Source organism: Salvelinus namaycush, chromosome 9 (assembly GCF_016432855.1).
Source record: "Salvelinus namaycush isolate Seneca chromosome 9, SaNama_1.0, whole genome shotgun sequence".
In the NCBI taxonomy this organism is placed as follows: Eukaryota; Metazoa; Chordata; class Actinopteri; order Salmoniformes; family Salmonidae; genus Salvelinus; species Salvelinus namaycush.
The window spans coordinates 6,284,511-6,305,830 of record NC_052315.1 but is presented as its reverse complement, the minus strand read 5'-3'; the positions used below and the strand labels follow the sequence as shown (position 1 = coordinate 6,305,830).

Here is a 21,320-nt window from a genome sequence, read left to right as displayed (position 1 = left end):
CTATGTAGGCAGCAGCCTCTCTGAGTTAGTGATGGCTGTTTAGTAGTCTGATGGCCTTGAGATAGAAGCTGTTTTTCAGTCTCTCGGTCCCAGCTTTGATGCACCTGTACTGACCTCGCCTTCTGGATGGTAGCGCGGTGAACAGGCAGTGGCTCAGGTGGTTGTTGTCCTTGATGATCTTATTGGCCTTCCTGTGACATCGGGTGCTGTAGGTGTCCTGGAGGGCAGGTAGTTTGCCCCCGGTGATGCGTTGTGCAGACCTCACTACCCTCTGGAGAGCCTTGCGGTTGAGGGCGGTGCAGTTGCTGTACCAGGCAGTGATACAGCCCGACAGGATGCTCTCGATTGTGCATCTGTAAAAGTTTGTCAGGGTTTTGGGTGACAGGCCAAATCTCTTCAGCCTCCTGAGGTTGAAGAGGCGCTGTTGCACCTTCTTCACCAAACTGTCTGTGTGGGTGGTCCATTTCAGTTTGTCTGTGAAGTGTACGCCAAGGAACTTTCCACCTTCTCCACTGCTGTCCCTTCAATGTGGATAGGGGGTGCTCCCTCTGCTGTTCCCTGAAGTCCACGATCATCTCCTTTGTTTTGTTGACATTGAGTGTGAGGTAATTTACCTGACACCACACTCCAAGGGCCCTCACCTCCTCCCTGTAGGCTGTCTCGTCGTTGTTGGTAATCAAGGGGGCAGCCCGTCAGAAAGTCCAGGACCCAATTGCACAGGGCGGGGTTGAGACCCAAGGCCTCCAGCTTAATGATGAGCTTGGAGGGTAATATGGTGTTGAATGCTGAGCTGTAGTCAATGAACAGCATTCTTACATAGGTATACCCCTTGTCCAGATGGGATAGGGCAGTGTGATTGCATCGTCTGTGGAACTGTTGGGTCGGTATGCAAATTGAAGTGGGTCTAGAGTGGCAGGTAAAGTGGAGGTGATATGATCCTTGACTAGTCTCTCAAAGCACTTCATGATGACAGAAGTGAGTGCTACAGAGCGGTAGTCATTTAGTTCATTCATTGGGTAAAGGAACAATGGTGGCCATTTTGAAGCATGTGGGGACAGCAGGCTGGGATAAGTAGCGATTGAATATGTCCATAAACACACCAGAAAGCTAGTCTGTGCATGCTGAGGACGGGGCTAGGGATGCCGTCTGGGCCAGCAACCTTGCTAGGGTTTACACGTCTTACTCAGGTCAACCACGGAGAAGGGGGGGGGGGGACGCAGTCTTTTTTAGCAGGCCGCAACTGTGGTACTGTATTATCCTTTAGTTTGTCTGGGAGCGAGACGGTGTCCGTTACACGCCCAATTTCTTTTTGTAGTCTGTGATTTCCTGTAGGCCCTGCCACATACGTCTCGTGTCTGAGCTGTTGAACTCCGACTCCACTTTATCCCTATACCGACATTTCGTTTGTTTGATTGCCTTGGAGGGAATAACTACACTGTTTATATTCGGCCATATTCCCAGTCCTCTTTCCTTGATTAAATGTGGTGGTTCGCGCTTTCAGTTTTGAGCGAATGCCGCCATCCATCCACGGTTTCTGGTTAGGGTAGGTTTTAATAGTCACAATGGGTACAACATCTCCAATGCCTTTCCTTATAAACTCACTCACAGAGTCAGCGTATAGATCGACGTTCTCTGAGGCTGCCCGGCACATTTCCCAGTCAGCGTAATCAAAACAATCTTGAAGTGTGGATTCCGATTGGTCAGACCAGCGTTGAATGGTTCTAGTCACGGGTACATCCTGTTTGAGTTGCTGTCTATAAGACGGTAGGACAAGATGGCGTCGTGGTCGGATTTGCCGCAGGGAATGAGGGGGGAGGGCCTTGTATGCATCGAGGAAGTTAGAGTAGCAGTGATCGAGTGTATTGCCCGCGCGAGTGCTGCAATCAATATGCTGATAGAATTTAGGTAAACTTGTTCTCAAATTTGCTTTGTTAAAATCCCCGGCTACAATAAATGCAGCCTCAGGATATATGGTTTCCAGTTTACATAGAGTCCAGTGAAGTTCCTTGAGGGCCATCTACTTGAGGGGGTATATACACAGCTGTGACGATAACTGACGAGAAATCTCTTGGGAGATAATATGGCCGGCATTTGATTGTAAGGAATTCTAGGTCGGGTGAGCAGAAGGACTTGAGTTCCTGTATGTTGTTATGTTTTCACTATGAGTTGTTAATCATTAAGCATACACCCCCACCCTTCTTCCCAGAGAGGTGTTTATCTCTGTCGGTGTGACACATGAAGAAGCCTGGTGGCTGAACCGACTCCGACAACGTATCCCGAGAGAGTTACAATCTCTGATGTCTCTCTGGAAGGCAACCCTTGATCTAATTTAGTCTAACTTATTGTCAAGAGACTGGACATTGGCGAGTAGTATACTCGGAAGCGGTGGGCGATGTGCACACCTACGGAGCCTGACCAGGAGGCCCCTCCGTCTGCCTCTTCTGCGGCGACGTTGTTTTGGGTCGGCTTCTGGGATTAGATCCACTGTCCTGGGTGGTGGTCAGAACAAAGGATCCGCTTCGGGAAAGTCATATTCCTGGTAGTTGTTGGCAAGTTGACGTTGCAGTTATATCCAATACTTCTTTCCGGCTGTATGTAATATAACTTAAGATTTTCTGGGCTAACAATGTAAGAAATAATACAGAAATAATCCTAAGGACTCGAAGCGAGGTGACAATCTCTGTCGGCGCCATCTTGCAATGAATGGTACCTATGTGAGAATGCTGTTCATCGACTACAGCTCAGCATTTAACACCATAGTACCCTCCAAACTCGTCATCAAGCTCGAGACCCTGGGTCTCGACCCCGCCCTGTGCAACTGGGTACTGGACTTCCTGACGGGCCACCCCCAGGTGGTGAGGGTAGGTAACAACATCTCCACCCCGCTGATCCTCAACACTGGGGCCCCACAAGGGTGCGTACTGAGCCCTCTCCTGTACTCCCTGTTTACCCACGACTACGTGGCCATGCACGCCTCCAACTCAATCATCAAGTTTGCAGACGACACTACAGTGGTAGGCTTGATTACCAACAACGACGAGACAGCCTACAGGGAGGAGGTGAGGGCCCTCGGAGTGTGGTGTCAGGTAAATTACCTCACACTCAATGTCAACAAAACAAAGGAGATGATCGTGGACTTCAGGAAACAGCAGAGGGAGCACCCCCCTATCCACATCGACGGGACAGTAGTGGAGGGTAGAAAGTTAAGTTCCTCGGCATACACATCACGGACAAACTGAATTGGTCCACCCACATAGACAGCGTGGTGAAGAAGGCGCAGCAGCGCCTCTTCAACCTCAGGAGGCTGAAGAAATTTGGCTCGTCACCAAAAGCACTCACAAACTTTTACAGATGCACAATCGATAGCATCCTGTCGGGCTGTGTCACCGCCTGGTATGGCAACTGCTCCGCCCACAACCGTAAGGCTCTCCAGAGGGTAGTGAGGTCTGCGCAACGCATCACAGGGGGCAAACTACCTGCCCTCCAGGACACCTACACCACCCGATGTCACAGGAAGGCCATAAAGATCATCAAGGACAACAACCACCCGAGCCACTGCCTGTTCACCCCGCTATCATCCAGAAGGCAAGGTCAGTACAGGTGCATCAAAGCAGCGACCGAGAGACGGAAAAACAGCTTCTATCTCAAGGCCATCAGACTGTTAAACAGCCACCACTAACATTGAGTGGCTGCTGCCATACATGTAATACATGTATGACTAGCCACTTTAAACTATGCCACTTTTATGTTTACATACCCTACATTACTCATCTCATATGTATATACTGTACTCGATACCATCTACTGCATCTTGCCTATGCCGTTCTGTACCATCACTCATTCATATATTTTTATGTACATATCCTTCATCCCTTTACACTTGTGTGTATAAGGTAGCTGTTGGGAAATTGTTAGGTTAGATTACTCGTTGGTTATTACTGCATTGTCGGAACTAGAAGCACAAGCATGTCGCTACACTCGCATTAACATCTGCTAACCATGTGTATGTGACAAATAAGATTTGATTTGAGTTGTAGAACAACACGGCGGTAGTACCTGGGGTCTGTCGGCTTTGGCTTCATGGTTCCCAGCTCCTCTCTCCCAGCCTCGTAGATCTGGTTGATGACCCCGTTACCCAGCTCACACATCAGCTGTGTTCAACACACCACACACACACACAATAATGTTACTATGACAAAATTAACCAGCACATTCCGAGGATAGCATGTCTTTCATGCAAATTCATGACACGTAAAAGACAGCTGTAATCTGTAACCATTACATTTTAGCATTGATCTGTCACTAGCGAATCCAAGAGAGGGAGTATGTGAGTGTGAAAGTCTCCTGCCTCTTTCTGTGCCCCTCCATCTCTCACCCCCCCTTTCTTTTCTCACCTTGAGTAGTTCCGGTTCCCATGAGTCCAGGGTGAGCGAGCGCACTTTGGAGAAATGGACCCCCAGACTCCTGCAGATGGTGAGAGTCTGTTATCAACTCATGCATCAAAGAGACTGTCTAAAAATAACTGAGTCCACACAGCTTCATCACAGGAACACGCTGTCCAATTGAGGGTGTAGTTTGTACTGTGGCCACAAGGTGGGAGTATGCAGTTAGTAACAGAGTAAGTCAACAGTCTAAAATGCACATGGGGACAGATTTACTGAGCCTTTGATTGTTTTATTCCCCATCTAGTAAAAAAAGGTGAACCTTTGTACTGTCCTACAGCACCAGTCTGCTGTTCAGTATGATGTCCTACAGCACCAGTCTACTGTTCAGTATGTTGTCCTACAGCACCAATCTGCTGTTCAGTATGTTGTCCTACAGCACCAGTCTACTGTTCAGTATGTTGTCCTACAGCACCAGTCTACTGTTCAGTATGATGTCCTACAGCACCAGTCTGCTGTTCAGTATGTTGTCCTACAGCACCAGTCTACTGTTCAGTATGTTGTCCTACAGCACCAGTCTACTGTTCAGTATGTTGTCCTACAGCACCAGTCTACTGTTCAGTATGGTGTCCTACAGCACCAGTCTACTGTTCAGTATGGTGTCCTACAGCACCAGTCTACTGTTCAGTATGGTGTCCTACAGCACCAGTCTACTGTTCAGTATGTTGTCCTACAGCACCAGTCTACTGTTCAGTATGTTGTCCTACAGCACCAGTCTACTGTTCAGTATGTTGTCCTACAGCACCAGTCTACTGTTCAGTATGGTGTCCTACAGCACCAGTCTGCTTTTCAGTATGGTGTCCTACAGCACCAGTCTACTGTTCAGTATGGTGTCCTACAGCACCAGTCTACTGTTCAGTATGTTGTCCTACAGCACCAGTCTACTGTTCAGTATGTTGTCCTACAGCACCAGTCTACTGTTCAGTATGATGTCCTACAGCACCAGTCTACTGTTCAGTATGTTGTCCTACAGCACCAGTCTACTGTTCAGTATGTTGTCCTACAGCACCAGTCTACTGTTCAGTATGTTGTCCTACAGCACCAATCTGCTGTTCAGTATGTTGTCCTACAGCACCAGTCTACTGTTCAGTATGATGTCCTACAGCACCAATCTGCTGTTCAGTATGTTGTCCTACAGCACCAGTCTACTGTTCAGTATGATGTCCTACAGCACCAATCTGTTGTTCAGTATGTTGTCCTACAGCACCAGTCTGCTGTTCAGTATGTTGTCCTACAGCACCAATCTGCTGTTCAGTATGTTGTCCTACAGCACCAGTCTACTGTTCAGTATGTTGTCCTACAGCACCAATCTGCTGTTCAGTATGTTGTCCTACAGCACCAGTCTGCTGTTCAGTATGGTGTCCTACAGCACCAATCTGCTGTTCAGTATGTTGTCCTACAGCACCAGTCTACTGTTCAGTATGTTGTCCTACAGCACCAATCTGCTGTTCAGTATGGTGTCCTACAGCACCAGTCTGCTGTTCAGTATGTTGTCGTACAGCACCAGTCTACTGTTCAGTATGTTGTCCTACAGCACCAGTCTGCTGTTCAGTATGTTGTCGTACAGCACCAGTCTGCTGTTCAGTATGTTGTCCTACAGCACCAGTCTGCTGTTCAGTATGTTGTCGTACAGCACCAATCTGTTGTTCAGTATGTTGTCCTACAGCACCAGTCTACTGTTCAGTATGTTGTCGTACAGCACCAGTCTGCTGTTCAGTATGATGTCCTACAGCACCAGTCTACTGTTCAGTATGTTGTCCTACAGCACCAGTCTGCTGTTCAGTATGATGTCCTACAGCACCAGTCTACTGTTCAGTATGTTGTCCTACAGCACCAGTCTACTGTTCAGTATGTTGTCCTACAGCACCAGTCTACTGTTCAGTATGTTGTCCTACAGCACCAGTCTACTGTTCAGTATGATGTCCTATAGCACCAGTCTGCTGTTCAGTATGTTGTCCTACAGCACCAATCTGCTGTTCAGTATGTTGTCCTACAGCACCAATCTGCTGTTCAGTATGTTGTCCTACAGCACCAATCTGCTGTTCAGTATGTTGTCCTACAGCACCAGTCTACTGTTCAGTATGTTGTCCTACAGCACCAGTCTACTGTTCAGTATGTTGTCCTACAGCACCAGTCTACTGTTCAGTATGTTGTCGTACAGCACCAGTCTACTGTTCAGTATGTTGTCCTACAGCACCAGTCTACTGTTCAGTATGTTGTCCTACAGCACCAGTCTACTTTTCAGTATGGTGTCGTACAGCACCAGTCTACTGTTCAGTATGTTGTCCTATAGCACCAGTCTGCTGTTCAGTATGTTGTCCTACAGCACCAGTCTACTGTTCAGTATGTTGTCCTACAGCACCAGTCTACTGTTCAGTATGTTGTCGTACAGCACCAGTCTGCTGTTCAGTATGTTGTCGTACAGCACCAGTCTGCTGTTCAGTATGTTGTCGTACAGCACCAGTCTGCTGTTCAGTATGTTGTCCTACAGCACCAGTCTACTGTTCAGTATGATGTCCTACAGCACCAATCTGCTGTTCAGTATGTTGTCGTACAGCACCAGTCTGCTGTTCAGTATGTTGTCGTACAGCACCAGTCTGCTGTTCAGTATGTTGTCCTACAGCACCAGTCTACTGTTCAGTATGGTGTCCTACAGCACCAGTCTACTGTTCAGTATGTTGTCCTACAGCACCAGTCTACTGTTCAGTATGTTGTCCTACAGCAGCAGTCTGCTGTTCAGTATGGTGTCCTACAGCACCAGTCTACTGTTCAGTATGTTGTCCTACAGCACCAGTCTACTGTTCAGTATGGTGTCGTATCAGCACCAGTCTGCTGTTCAGTATGGTGTCCTACAGCACCAGTCTGCTGTTCAGTATGTTGTCCTACACCACCAGTCTACTGTTCAGTATGTTGTCGTACAGCACCAGTCTGCTGTTCAGTATGTTGTCCTACAGCACCACTCTACTGTTCAGTATGGTGTCCTACAGCACCAGTCTACTGTTCAGTATGTTGTCGTACAGCACCAGTCTGCTGTTCAGTATGGTGTCCTACAGCACCAGTCTACTGTTCAGTATGTTGTCCTACAGCACCAGTCTACTGTTCAGTATGATGTCCTACAGCACCAGTCTGCTGTTCAGTATGATGTCCTACAGCACCAGTCTACTGTTCAGTATGTTGTCCGACAGCACCAGTCTACTGTTCAGTATGGTGTCCTACAGCACCAGTCTGCTGTTCAGTATGTTGTCCTACAGCACCAGTCTACTGTTCAGTATGTTGTCCTACAGCACCAGTCTACTGTTCAGTATGTTGTCCTACAGCACCAGTCTACTGTTCAGTATGTTGTCCTACAGCACCAGTCTACTGTTCAGTATGTTGTCCTACAGCACCAGTCTGCTGTTCAGTATGGTGTCCTACAGCACCAGTCTACTGTTCAGTATGTTGTCCTACAGCACCAGTCTACTGTTCAGTATGGTGTCGTATCAGCACCAGTCTGCTGTTCAGTATGGTGTCCTACAGCACCAGTCTGCTGTTCAGTATGTTGTCCTACACCACCAGTCTACTGTTCAGTATGTTGTCGTACAGCACCAGTCTGCTGTTCAGTATGTTGTCCTACAGCACCACTCTACTGTTCAGTATGGTGTCCTACAGCACCAGTCTACTGTTCAGTATGTTGTCGTACAGCACCAGTCTGCTGTTCAGTATGGTGTCCTACAGCACCAGTCTACTGTTCAGTATGTTGTCCTACAGCACCAGTCTACTGTTCAGTATGATGTCCTACAGCACCAGTCTGCTGTTCAGTATGATGTCCTACAGCACCAGTCTACTGTTCAGTATGTTGTCCGACAGCACCAGTCTACTGTTCAGTATGGTGTCCTACAGCACCAGTCTACTGTTCAGTATGTTGTCCTACAGCACCAGTCTACTGTTCAGTATGGTGTCCTACAGCACCAGTCTACTGTTCAGTATGTTGTACTACAGCACCAGTCTACTGTTCAGTATGTTGTCCTACAGCACCAGTCTACTGTTCAGTATGTTGTCCTACAGCACCAGTCTACTGTTCAGTATGATGTCCTACAGCACCAGTCTGCTGTTCAGTATGATGTCCTACAGCACCAGTCTGCTGTTCAGTATGTTGTCCGACAGCACCAGTCTACTGTTCAGTATGTTGTCCGACAGCACCAGTCTACTGTTCAGTATGTTGTCCTACAGCACCAGTCTACTGTTCAGTATGTTGTCCTACAGCACCAGTCTACTGTTCAGTATGTTGTCCTACAGCACCAGTCTACTGTTCAGTATGTTGTCCTACAGCACCAGTCTACTGTTCAGTATGATGTCCTACAGCACCAGTCTACTGTTCAGTATGTTGTCCTACAGCACCAGTCTACTGTTCAGTATGTTGTCCTACAGCACCAGTCTACTGTTCAGTATGTTGTCCTACAGCACCAGTCTACTGTTCAGTATGTTGTCCTACAGCACCAGTCTACTGTTCAGTATGTTGTCCTACAGCACCAGTCTACTGTTCAGTATGTTGTCCTACAGCACCAGTCTACTGTTCAGTATGTTGTCCTACAGCACCAGTCTACTGTTCAGTATGTTGTCCTACAGCACCAGTCTACTGTTCAGTATGTTGTCCTACAGCACCAGTCTACTGTTCAGTATGTTGTCCTACAGCACCAGTCTACTGTTCAGTATATTCTCCTACAGCACCAGTCTGCTGTTCAGTATATTCTCCTACAGCACCAGTCTACTGTTCAGTATGGTGTCCTACAGCACCAGTCTGCTGTTCAGTATGTTGTCCTACAGCACCAGTCTACTGTTCAGTATATTCTCCTACAGCACCAGTCTGCTGTTCAGTAAATTGCTGTATAGCATCTTTATGATATCATGTTAATATAACACTTTATATTCACCATCCACACGTTGGAGAATTTTGAAATTTTTCAAACATCTGAAACAGCTTTTTCCTGAAATCTAGAGTAACCACCATTATGCTTAATTCTATGTAAAATATATATCTAAGCACACTTCTCGAGCGGTCTGTATCCTCAGAACTGGTGGTTCTTATTAAAAGGAACTGAATATGCTTCTCTACTAACATCTGGGTAAACGATTGAAAGGAATGAGAGTCTTAATTCAGTACATTTATTGCTTGCTTTTCTAAAAGTCTACCAATCATGCCAGCACACATGCCTGCTAAGACAGTTAGAACAAGCTAGCGACTCTAACTTGATTGACAGCCTAGTTATGAGGTTGGGAGCCTGTCTGGGCTAGCTAAAACCATCTTCATAACATTGCTAACTGGCTAGTATCATAAATCAAATATATATATATTTTTTTTTAAACACTTCCTCCGGTGCCCCCTATGGGCATGACGCCTACGAATACATATGAAGTTAGTAGTACCATGATGTGTAGTATCTGCAGTGATAGGAATGTACTGTGTATCCTGGAAGCACTGGAGGCATTGGGTGATATATATATATATATATAGTGAACAAAAATATAAAAACCGCAATATGCAACAATTTCAAAGATTTTACTGAGCTACAGTTCATATAAAAAGGAAATCAGTCCATTTAAATAAATTCATTAGGCCCTTATCTATAGATTTCACATGACTGGGCAGGGGCGCATCCATGGGTGGGCCCAGGAAGGCATAGGCCCACCCACTGGGGAGCCAGGCCCAACCAATCAGGATGAGTTTTCCCCCCACAAAAGGGCTTTATTACAGACAGAAATACTCCTCAGCTCCCCCCTCCTTCAGACAATCCCACAGTTGAAGAAGCTGGATGTGGAGGTCCGGGGCTGGTGAGGTTACACGTGGTCTGCAGTTGTAATTCTCTAAAAAGACATTGGAGCTTATAGTAGAGAAATGAACATTCAATTCTCTGCCAACAGCTCTGATGGACATTCCTGCAGTCAGCATGCCAATTGCACGCTCCCTCAACTTGAGACATCTGGGGCATTATGTTGTGTGACAAAACCTCACATTTTAAAGTGGCCATTTATTGGCTCACTAACAGGGATGTAAACATATTTGTGCACAACCTTTTTGGAGAAATAAGCTTTTTGTGCGTATGGAACATTTCTGGGATTTTTTTAAATTTCAGCTCATGAAACATGGGACCAACACTTTACATGTTGTGTTTATATTTTTGTTCAGTGTAGTACATACTGAAGTACTGGTAGTATACCTGTGTATCCCAGAGCACTGGATACAGAGGGTGATTCCCAGGTTGATGCTGGCCCAGCGTGGGTCAGGTTGGCCACAGTCACAGCAGCAGGCGTTGCCCCCAATGACCATGACCCTCTGGAGGGCGCTCTCCCCCTTCAGTGACCTCTCTTTGGGCTCGCCGCCTGAGTCCAGGCTGCCTGTGGAGGTGGAAGACCTCCGGTCCAGCTTCTGGCATGGATAGTCATGAACATGACGTTATACACAACATATAACACTAGAAGAACATTATTTTATTGTCTATTGCTACACACACACAGGAAATCCTTTACTTTTGTTCACATGAGGTACGTCTGATTACTTTCATCCTGACATGTACTAAACGGAAACAAATAGCAAATAAATAACATGGAGAAATGTCATGAGGTCATTAGTTCTGGGAGCGCGTGGTGACTCACCTCAGCGTCCTCTCCCTGCTCCCTGAAGGCAGTGGCGATGCTGTTCTGGACAGCTTTGATCCAAGCCTGCCTCAGCTTCTCAGAGTCAGCCTGCATAATACAACTCCTGGAGGGGGAGGGACACGGGGACGTCAGCCTGCTACCTGGCCTGATTGAAATCTAGTGTGTAGAGGTCTATTTGCTACTGAGCAGCACCAGAGTGTGTGTGTGCACATTTCTGTGTGTGGTGTGACAATATTGGGGTGTCTAGGTACTCTGTAAGTGTATATACACTACATGACCAAAAGTATGTGGACACCCCCTCGTCAAACATCTCATTCCAAATTCAGAGGCATTAATATGGAGTTGGTTCCTTTGCTGCCATAACAGCCTCCACTCTTCTGGGAAGTCTTTCCACTAGATATTGGAACATTGGAAGCAAGTCCGCGCAGCATTCAGCCACATGAGCATTAGTGAGGTCGGGCACTGATGTTGGGTGATTAGGCCTGGCTCGTAGTCGGCATTCCAATTCATCCCAAAGGTGTTCGATGGGGTTGAGGTTAGGGCTCTGTGCAGGCCAGTGAAGTTCTTCCACACCGATCTCGACAAACCATTTCTGTATGGACCTCGCTTTGTGAATGGCGGCATTGTCATGCTGAAACAGAAAAGGGCCTTCCCCAAACTATTGCCACAAAGTTGGAAGCACAGAATAGTCTAGAAAATCATTGTATGCTGTAGCGTTAAGATTTCCCTTCACTGGAACTAAGGGGCCTAGCCGAACCATGAAAAACAGCCCCAGACCATTATTCCTCCTCCACCAAACTTTACAGTTTGCACTATGCATTCGGGCAGGTTGCGTTCTCGTGGCATCCACCAAACCCAGATTTGTCCGTTGGACTGCCAGATGGTGAAGCGTGATTCATCACTCCAGAAAACGCATTCTTAATGCGCCAGAGTCCAATGGCGGCGAGCTTTACACCACTTCAGCCGACGCTTGGCATTGCACATGGTGATCTTAGGCTTGTGTGTGGCTGCTCTGCCACGGAAACCCATTTCATGAACCTCCCGACGAACAGTTCTAGCAGTTCTTGTGCTGACGTTGCTTCCAGATGCAGTTTGGAACTTGGTAGTGAGTGTTGCAACCGAGGACAGACAATTTTTATGCGCCACGTGCTTCAGCACTCAGCGGTCCCGTTCTGTGAACTTGTGAGGCCTACCACTTCGCGGCTGAGCCATCGTTGCTCCTAGACATTTCCACTTAACAATAACAGCACTTACAGTTGACCGGGGAAGCTCTAGCAGGGCAGAAATTTGACAAACTGACTTGTTGGAAAGGTGGCATCCTATGACGGTGCCACGTTGAAAGTCACTGAGCTCTACAGTATGGGCCATTGTTTGTCTATGGAGATTGCATGGCTGTGTGCTCGATTGTATAAACCTGTCAGCAAGGGGTGTGGCTGAAATAGCCGAATCCACTAATTTGAAGGCGTGTACACATACTACTATATATGTGGATTATAATGTGTGTGTGTATTTACTTGGTGGGTGACACCACTTCAAAGCAGAAGCGGCGTTCGATATCTTCACAGTGTTTGACTGTACATAGCCGCAAGTCCTCCACCACCACTGTGGGATTATCCTGGGAAAGGAGAACACAGCCTCCGTAACACACACACACAATGCAATGTACACACTCAGATACAATTGTATGCGCAGCCTCAAGCGAGCACACACAGACACGCACACAAATCTAATTTCTTCAGAGGTATACACAACACAGGTGTTCATTTAATTCCATATTGTAACCTGGTTACCTGCTGCAAAGTGAATTGTTTTTCCTCCCTATACTACCTCGTTGTATTACAAATGCAGGGGGAATTTGGGCTGGACGTGTATATTTGATGTTGGCCGCATCCCAAATGGGACCCTATGTCTCTATACAGGGCACTACCCATAGGGCTCTGGTTAAAAGTAGTGCACTATACAGGGAGCCGATTTGGGACACGAATGGAGTAATCCGACTTACCTTGAACTTCTTCTGGTAAACTAGCTGATTGTTTTGAATGGAGAACCAGCGCCTGAAAGGAGAGGAGCGTTCACATCACGGTCAACAGGTGAGACAATTTGAAGTATTTAATAGGCAATTAAAATTGATAGAGATTTAATGAAGGACAAATAAATTGACAAAAAAAATAATAATCTGATATTATGGCGATTAAATCCTATTCTGGAAGGGTTGGTAGAAAACTATGCCGTTTGTCATGGTTTGACAGAAGGTCTGGGAAAAAGCTTCCCTGCACTATAATATCGAAATTTTTCAAACAGCATGGTTCCACAGACCATCTGGCAGTACAGGGAATGTCTTTGGAGGCTATAGGACAATAAAAGACTTGGAGTTCTTTTTGCTAACTCCATGCAGCTCACGTAGCGCTCTCCCAGGTGTCAGATCACTACCTCCCTCCCACCATTCTTCCCTCCTGACTGACTGCCCTGGATGAATGCATACTAAACAGTGACTTATCACCTCCCCACCCAGCTAGTAACAAAAATCAGCATAAGGTTAGAGGACACAGAAAGATTACTGCTACCAGGAATGTTCTACCTACTGAACATGTACTGTGGTGTTTAGTGCAACGGTGAAGCCATTACAGGGCACAGCTAGAGAGAGAGACGGAGAGAGAGAGAAGGGGGAACAGGGGGAGAGAAAAAGAGGGGGGATTTGCATCATGTCCTCTAGCTGACCTGTTCCATGTTTTGAAGGCGTTGCTGGCCCTCTTAAACAGGTAGCCCTCCATTGCAATGCCATTGTCTGCGTCCACATTGTACTCCAGCTTGGTGTCGTCATTCGAGAAGTCCTGAAAGAGAGAGCAGAGGTAGCAGAACACAGAGAGGGAGAGAGAGCAGAGGTAGGAGAACACAGAGAGGGAGAGAGAGCAGAGGTAGCAGAACACAGAGAGGGAGAGAGAGCAGAGGTAGGAGAACACAGAGAGGGAGAGAGAGCAGAGGTAGGAGAACACAGAGGTAGGAGAACACAGAGAGAGCAGAGGTAGGAGAACACAGAGAGGGAGAGAGAGAGCAGAGGTAGGAGAACACAGAGAGGGAGAGAGAGAGCAGAGGTAGGAGAACACAGAGAGGGAGAGAGAGAGCAGAGGTAGGAGAACACAGAGAGGGAGAGAGAGCAGAGGTAGGAGAACACAGAGAGGGAGAGAGAGCAGAGGTAGGAGAACATAGAGGGAGAAAAATAGACATTTGAATGGACAATGGCATTTAGTGTTGGTAGCACTTGGTTTTACACATCGAATACACAGCACACAAACAAGCTTGTGGTGTACAGACACGTTCAGTCAGTAAGGCAGGCAAAACAGGCTGATCCTGATTCACTGTGGGCGTCCAGGTGAAGAGCGACTCAGCACCTTTGAGCCACACATTTTGGGGTCGTGTTCACTAGGCATGAAAAGGAAGAAAACCACTAAACTTGTCCAATAAGAAAAGCCTTCTTTCGTTTTCCGTTGCACAACGTTTTGCTACGGTGGGCATTAAATGAACACAACCCTGTTGACCTTACAAAAACAGACAATTCAGTAGGTAACAAACACTAAACAAAAGCAATGGGTTTCTATAAAAGTCATGGCTAATTATACAACTTACATAGTAATGGCATTTCTATGGAGTTTGGAGAGGAAGAGCAGGGTACTTTGAAAAGATGTTGGTTAAATATTTGGGTTTGATCAAAATGAAAAAAGGGAACTGCTTTTTCGTAAATGGGTGAGGTAGTCTCACACAAACTAGACATTTTCCTATTTAGTGCCTACTGAACACGCCTGGTCCTTTGAAATAGAAATGTTCTAGAGATCCAGGCCCAAGAGAGATCCAGGCCCAAGAGAGATCCAGGCCCAAGAGAGATCCAGGCCCAAGAGAGATCCAGGCCCAAGAGAGATCCAGGCCCAAGAGAGATCCAGGCGGACGTAGCAGTGACCATAGAAATAGACTCTTAAAACGGCTGCCAATCCACCCTTAATAGCATCATTAACTTGAATGGGGAGGCCCATTCTACTCATTCTAGTTCTGTTGCATCGGTCTTCATCCTTGTTTCCTGCGACAGTAAGCCGACTCGATCCTTTAACACCTGTGGTCTGGGGCAGAGTTGCCTTCTCTCTGAAAAAGCCACTGACACCCCTGGAACTTGACCAACCGGCCACCACTGTCATGAGATAGCCCTCCCCCTCCAGCCACACTTTCCTAAGCCTCTGGGACACTGGACACCATGCAGTCAGAGGGTGGGGGGTGATAAAACTTCTATGAATTCACTGTTCAAAGTGTTGCTGAACTTGTCGTTAAAAGAGTTTGAAGACAAACAATAGGATTTAATGAAACAGATCATTTGTTTTCTGTTTGTTTTTTAAAACTTTAATTTAACAAGGCAAGTCAAATTCTATCTGTGATAGGAAAGATAAAACTTTAATTGTAGGATAATAAACATCCAAGTGTAAAACGATGGCAGTAATCCTCTCAGTTCCAAATGACTACTAGCACACGACATGGAAATCACAAAACACTTCCTTAGTGGCACGGTAAAATCTGCCCCCGGCAACACAAAACCATACTGTCAGACCTTGGTTCCACTGGCCTATAGTCGTCCCAATTGCTCCAGAGTAAGGTCTGCATCTGTCTGCAAGACGCTGCTGGTTGATCTGTGTGTAACAGGAGTTTGACCACTGTGTTGCGCTTCAACATCAAACCTTCAGCCTCTACATACAGCTAACGGGGTGTGTGTGTGTCCTCACGACCAGATTGCACTCTGCACTGTAACCTGAGCAAAGGGGCCTGGAGCTAAACACCTCAGCCTAGCAATCCCCTGGTTTGACACACACGCTTATACTGTAGGACAACAGAGGTTATTTTTGGATGGGGGGGGGTACAGTACAGAATGTACGCAATGGCAGGCAGACAAATGGAGGGGGAACGGAAACTGTCTGTACAAAGATGCCCAACTTTCAATTCAAGACTTCAATCACAAAATGAACCCCTTCAATCCAAGAGAGAGTAACTACTAAATGAACCCCTTCAATCCAAGAGAGAGTAACTACTAAATGAACCCCTTCAATCCAAGAGAGAGTAACTACTAAATGAACCCCTTCAATCCAAGAGAGAGTAACTACTAAATGAACCCCTTCAATCCAAGAGAGAGTAACTACTAAATGAACCCCTTCAATCCAACAGAGAGTAACTACTAAATGAACCCCTTCAATCCAACAGAGAGTAACTACTAAATGAACCCCTTCAATCCAACAGAGAGTAACTACTAAATGAACCCCTTCAATCCAACAGAGAGTAACTACTAAATGAACCCCTTCAATCCAACAGAGAGTAACTACTAAATGAACCCCTTCAATCCAAGAGAGAGTAACTACTAAATGAACCCCTTCAATCCAAGAGAGAGTAACTACTAAATGAACCCCTTCAATCCAAGAGAGAGTAACTACTAAATGAACCCCTTCAATCCAAGAGAGAGTAACTACTAAATGAACCCCTTCAATCCAAGAGAGAGTAACTACTAAATGAACCCCTTCAATCCAAGAGAGAGTAACTACTAAATGAACCCCTTCAATCCAAGAGAGAGTAACTACTAAATGAACCCCTTCAATCCAAGAGAGAGTAACTACTAAATGAACCCCTTCAATCCAAGAGAGAGTAACTACTAAATGAACCCCTTCAATCCAAGAGAGAGTAACTACTAAATGAACCCCTTCAATCCAAGAGAGAGTAACTACTAAATGAACCCCTTCAATCCAAGAGTGAGTAACTACTAAATGAACCCCTTCAATCCAAGAGAGAGTAACTACTAAATGAACCCCTTCAATCCAAGAGAGAGTAACTACTAAATGAACCCCTTCAATCCAACAGAGAGTAACTACTAAATGAACCCCTTCAATCCAAGAGAGAGTAACTACTAAATCACCACAACTCTTACTACCAGTAAATATCACCACGGTTTTAAAATGCATTGTTGTTATAAAAAAAAGATTCCCCCCAGGATCTCCATAGCAAGACAGGTCAATCATCGGGCCAGTGGTAAGCAAGACGGGTCAATCGTCGGGCCAGTGGTGAGCAAGACGGGTCAATCGTCGGACCAGTGGTGAGCAAGACGGGTCAATCGTCGGGCCAGTGGTGAGCAAGACGGGTCAATCGTCGGGCCAGTGGTGAGCAAGACGGGTCAATCGTCGGGCCAGTGGTGAGCAAGACGGGTCAATGGTGAGCAAGACGGGTCAATCGTCGGGCCAGTGGTGAGCAAGACGGGTCAATGGTGAGCAAGACGGGTCAATCGTCGGGCCAGTGGTGAGCAAGACGGGTCAATCGTCGGGCCAGTGGTGAGCAAGACGGGTCAATCGTCGGGCCAGTGGTGAGCAAGACGGGTCAATCGTCGGGCCAGTGGTGAGCAAGACGGGTCAATCGTCGGGCCAGTGGTGAGCAAGACGGGTCAATGGTGAGCAAGACGGGTCAATCGTCGGGCCAGTGGTGAGCAAGACGGGTCAATGGTGAGCAAGACGGGTCAATCGTCGGGCCAGTGGTGAGCAAGACGGGTCAATGGTGAGCAAGACGGGTCAATCGTCGGGCCAGTGGTGAGCAAGACGGGTCAATCGTCGGGCCAGTGGTGAGCAAGACGGGTCAATCGTCGGGCCAGTGGTGTGAGATTTTGCGTGTGACTGACATACGAACTGAGATAGATCCAGACAATAGTCCCCCCCTCCCATTTCATCGTGGGGCGAAATAATTATGTTTCAGCCCTCCACCGTGAAAATAAAAACTCGTAATAAGCCAAAGACAAAAGGACAGAGCCCTCCTCACAACCTCTCCAGTCAGTCTTGCGAGAGAGTTTGGTAAGGAAATCCTATCTCATATGACGGCTGGGTTTATCACTAACCATGATCAAACAAGGCAACAGTAAACATGTCGTCCCCCACAAATGATGCAGCGCCCCCCTCATTGTACAGTGTAGCCTCACTAGTGTGTAGCCTCATTGTACAGTGTAGCCTCACTAGTGTGTAGCCTCATTGTACAGTGTAGCCTCACTAGTGTGTAGCCTCATTGTACAGTGTAGCCTCACTAGTGTGTAGCCTCATTGTACAGTGTAGCCTCACTAGTGTGTAGCCTCATTGTACAGTGTAGCCTCATTGTACAGTGTAGCCTCACTAGCGTGTAGCCTCACTAGCGTGTAGCCTCACTAGCGTGTAGCCTCACTAGCGTGTAGCCTCATTGTACAGTGTAGCCTGACTAGCGTCTAGCCTGACTAGCGTCTAGCCTGACTAGCGTCTAGCCTGACTAGCGTCTAGCCTCACTAGCGTCTAGCCTCACTAGCGTCTAGCCTCGTTGTACAGTGTAGCCTCACTAGTGTGTAGCCTCGTTGTACAGTGTAGCCTCACTAGTGTGTAGCCTCACTAGTGTGTAGCCTCACTAGTGTGTAGCCTCACTAGTGTGTAGCCTCACTAGTGTGTAGCCTCATTGTACAGTGTAGCCTCACTAGTGTGTAGCCTCATTGTACAGTGTAGCCTCACTAGTGTGTAGCCTCATTGTACAGTGTAGCCTCACTAGTGTGTAGCCTCATTGTACAGTGTAGCCTCACTAGTGTGTAGCCTCATTGTACAGTGTAGCCTCACTAGTGTGTAGCCTCGTTGTACAGTGTAGCCTCACTAGTGTGTAGCCTCGTTGTACAGTGTAGCCTCACTAGTGTGTAGCCTCACTAGTGTGTAGCCTCACTAGTGTGTAGCCTCACTAGTGTGTAGCCTCATTGTACAGTGTAGCCTCACTAGTGTGTAGCCTCATTGTACAGTGTAGCCTCACTAGTGTGTAGCCTACTCAGACTCTTAAGAAGTCTTTTTGGGCTGTATGTATTATTCAAGGGCTGTGTCCCAGCATGTACCCTGGAGGAATGAAATAGTTGTTCATTTTGGGAAGCTGTGAAAACATGCCATCCCTCTAAAGACACTACTACAACTGGAGCCTGTCCGTAAGACCCAAACACAAAGCCATACTGCACATTGGCCAATCAGCAAAGGCTCAAGACAGACCGGGACATAGAATCCAAACCCCAACCAATCAAAGACCAGGGCAATAATCGATTGTGTGGGCAAACCATCGCCCTGCTTGAAAAGTTATATTTTTTAATCCTTCTCTCCTTCCTTGGCGTAATCAGCAATCTAACAGGATTGGAAGGTGAAGGCAGGGGTTGTACCACATAGCTTCCCATACATGTCCGATCAGGTATTGCTTCAAGGAGAAGAAGAAGTAAATGTTTCAAAACAGGACCTAAGTAATGACAGCAACCAGACTTGCCAACTGGACAATGAGTGACAAGGAGTTGGAATGGCAGCCAAAACTGATCCGGGACCAGGCTAATGCTTTGTAGTGAGGAGGAAAACAATTGGAGCCATACATTAGAATGAGAAAAACCCCATGCCTCGGCAAAAATCATTAATGTACAGCATGACAATGCAAATCAGTCATCACTCCGGTTGTGCAGGCAGGAGAGGTGGGGTTGGGTGGTGGGGGTGGGGGGGGTCAATAATAAACAAATATCAAATTAAAATGAACTATTACGTACAGAGGATCTCCACGCGCAAAAGCTATGGCCATCAACCTCTGTCCCCTAAAAGACTCACAACGGAAGAACAAGAAAGGGCTGAGAAACACAGAAACTGGGAAAAAAATTAAAAAAGAGGACACTTGTTTCTCTGACATACAAAATGGAGATTGTTAACCACACAGAGAATGCCCATAGCACAGAGCCATGTCAAGCTGAAGAGAAAAACACACCTTTTGCCCCATTCTTCCAGCGCTCTCACCAGATACCACACATAGTGGAACCTGCTGAAAATCTCCATCTCCATGTCTGTGACAGGTTAGTGTGTGTGTGTGTGTCCCAGTCACCGTGACGATGGCTAGCTAGCGTTATCTACCTTCACCTGTCCCATCGCAGCATCTCTAGTGAGAGCTCCGTCACAGTCGCAGGTTAGCTGCCTCTCCACAACAAAACCTCCCTCACTCCCCTCTGTGTGTCTGTGTGTGTGTGTGTGTGTGTGTGTGTGTGTGGATGGGATGTGAGAGTGTGTGTGTGTGTGTGTGTGTGTGTGTGGATGGGATGTGAGAGTGTGTGTGTGTGTGTGTGTGTGTGTGTGTGTGTGTGTGTGTGTGTGTGTGTGTGGGGATGGGATAGTATGTGTGTGTGTGTGTGTGTGTGTGTGTGTGTGTGTGTGTGTGTGTGTGTGTGTGGGGATGGGATAGTATGTGTGTGTGTGTGTGTGTGTGTGTGTGTGTGTGTGTGTGTGTGTGTGTGTGTGTGTGTGTGTGTGTGTGTGTGTGTGTGTGTGTGTGTGTGTGTGTGTGTGTGTGTGTGTGTAGGTTGATGCTGGCTGGTGCTATGGGGTTAGAATAACCAACACAACTCCATGCAGAGTAGCTCCGGCATGAAACATTTACACAGCTTCTGTTTGAGAGCCATGTAGTTGACTCCTCCCTCTCACACACTGTACGCCTGTGTACAGACGCATGTTTTTCTGCAGCATGCACAAACTGAAAGCTCCCTTCGCCCAATGAGGTTCTTTGTGACACGATGGTGACCTCTGGCAATTAGTAATTCACACAGGTAGATATATATAAGACGTACTAAAAACACACTCATGAAAATGAAATGCACATGAGTCTAGGCAAGGTGAATGTCAATAGCTATAGCACCTATAGCATTTAGCTTATAGTTTGAGATTTATCAACCTAACAAAATCTCTCTCCCATTCCCTTTGCAGCAAGGCTTAATGACTAGAGAGTTAAAGGATATGCTGTATCAACAATACATAAGGTGAATGAATGATTGACATTTACCACAGCCGGCATGCATGGACTTCAACAGACACACACTACACGGAGCACGTCAGGCAAGTCTTGACCCGGTCACGTCAGGCAAGTCTTGACCCGGTCACGTCAGGCAAGTCTTGACCCGGTCACGTCAGGCATGTCTTGACCCGGTCACGTCAGGCATGTCTTGACCCGGTCACGTCAGGCATGTCTTGACCCGGTCACGTCAGGCATGTCTTGACCCGGTCACGTCAGGCATGTCTTGACCCGGTCACGTCAGGCATGTCTTGACCCGGTCACGTCAGGCATGTCTTGACCCGGTCACGTCAGGCATGTCTTGACCCGGTCACGTCAGGCATGTCTTGACCCGGTCACGTCAGGCATGTCTTGACCCGGTCACGTCAGGCATGTCTTGACCCGGTC

General features: G+C 47.0%; 1 protein-coding gene across 6 annotated transcripts in view; it reads right to left on the bottom strand.

Moving 5' to 3' along the window:
* The window catches only part of LOC120053624 (arf-GAP with coiled-coil, ANK repeat and PH domain-containing protein 2-like), a 72,752-nt gene that overhangs the window by 17,564 nt on the left and 33,868 nt on the right, over positions 1–21,320 (bottom strand). For all 6 annotated transcript variants that reach the window (XM_039000770.1, XM_039000767.1, XM_039000772.1 and 3 more), the window contains exons 10-16: positions 13,794–13,906; positions 13,078–13,129; positions 12,590–12,690; positions 11,073–11,178; positions 10,637–10,845; positions 4,395–4,464; positions 4,057–4,151 (exon numbers count right to left, since the gene is read on the bottom strand). In XM_039000770.1, coding sequence (XP_038856698.1) covers positions 4,057–4,151; positions 4,395–4,464; positions 10,637–10,845; positions 11,073–11,178; positions 12,590–12,690; positions 13,078–13,129; positions 13,794–13,906 — 746 coding nt within the window. The remainder of the gene's footprint in view (positions 1–4,056; positions 4,152–4,394; positions 4,465–10,636; positions 10,846–11,072; positions 11,179–12,589; positions 12,691–13,077; positions 13,130–13,793; positions 13,907–21,320) is intronic.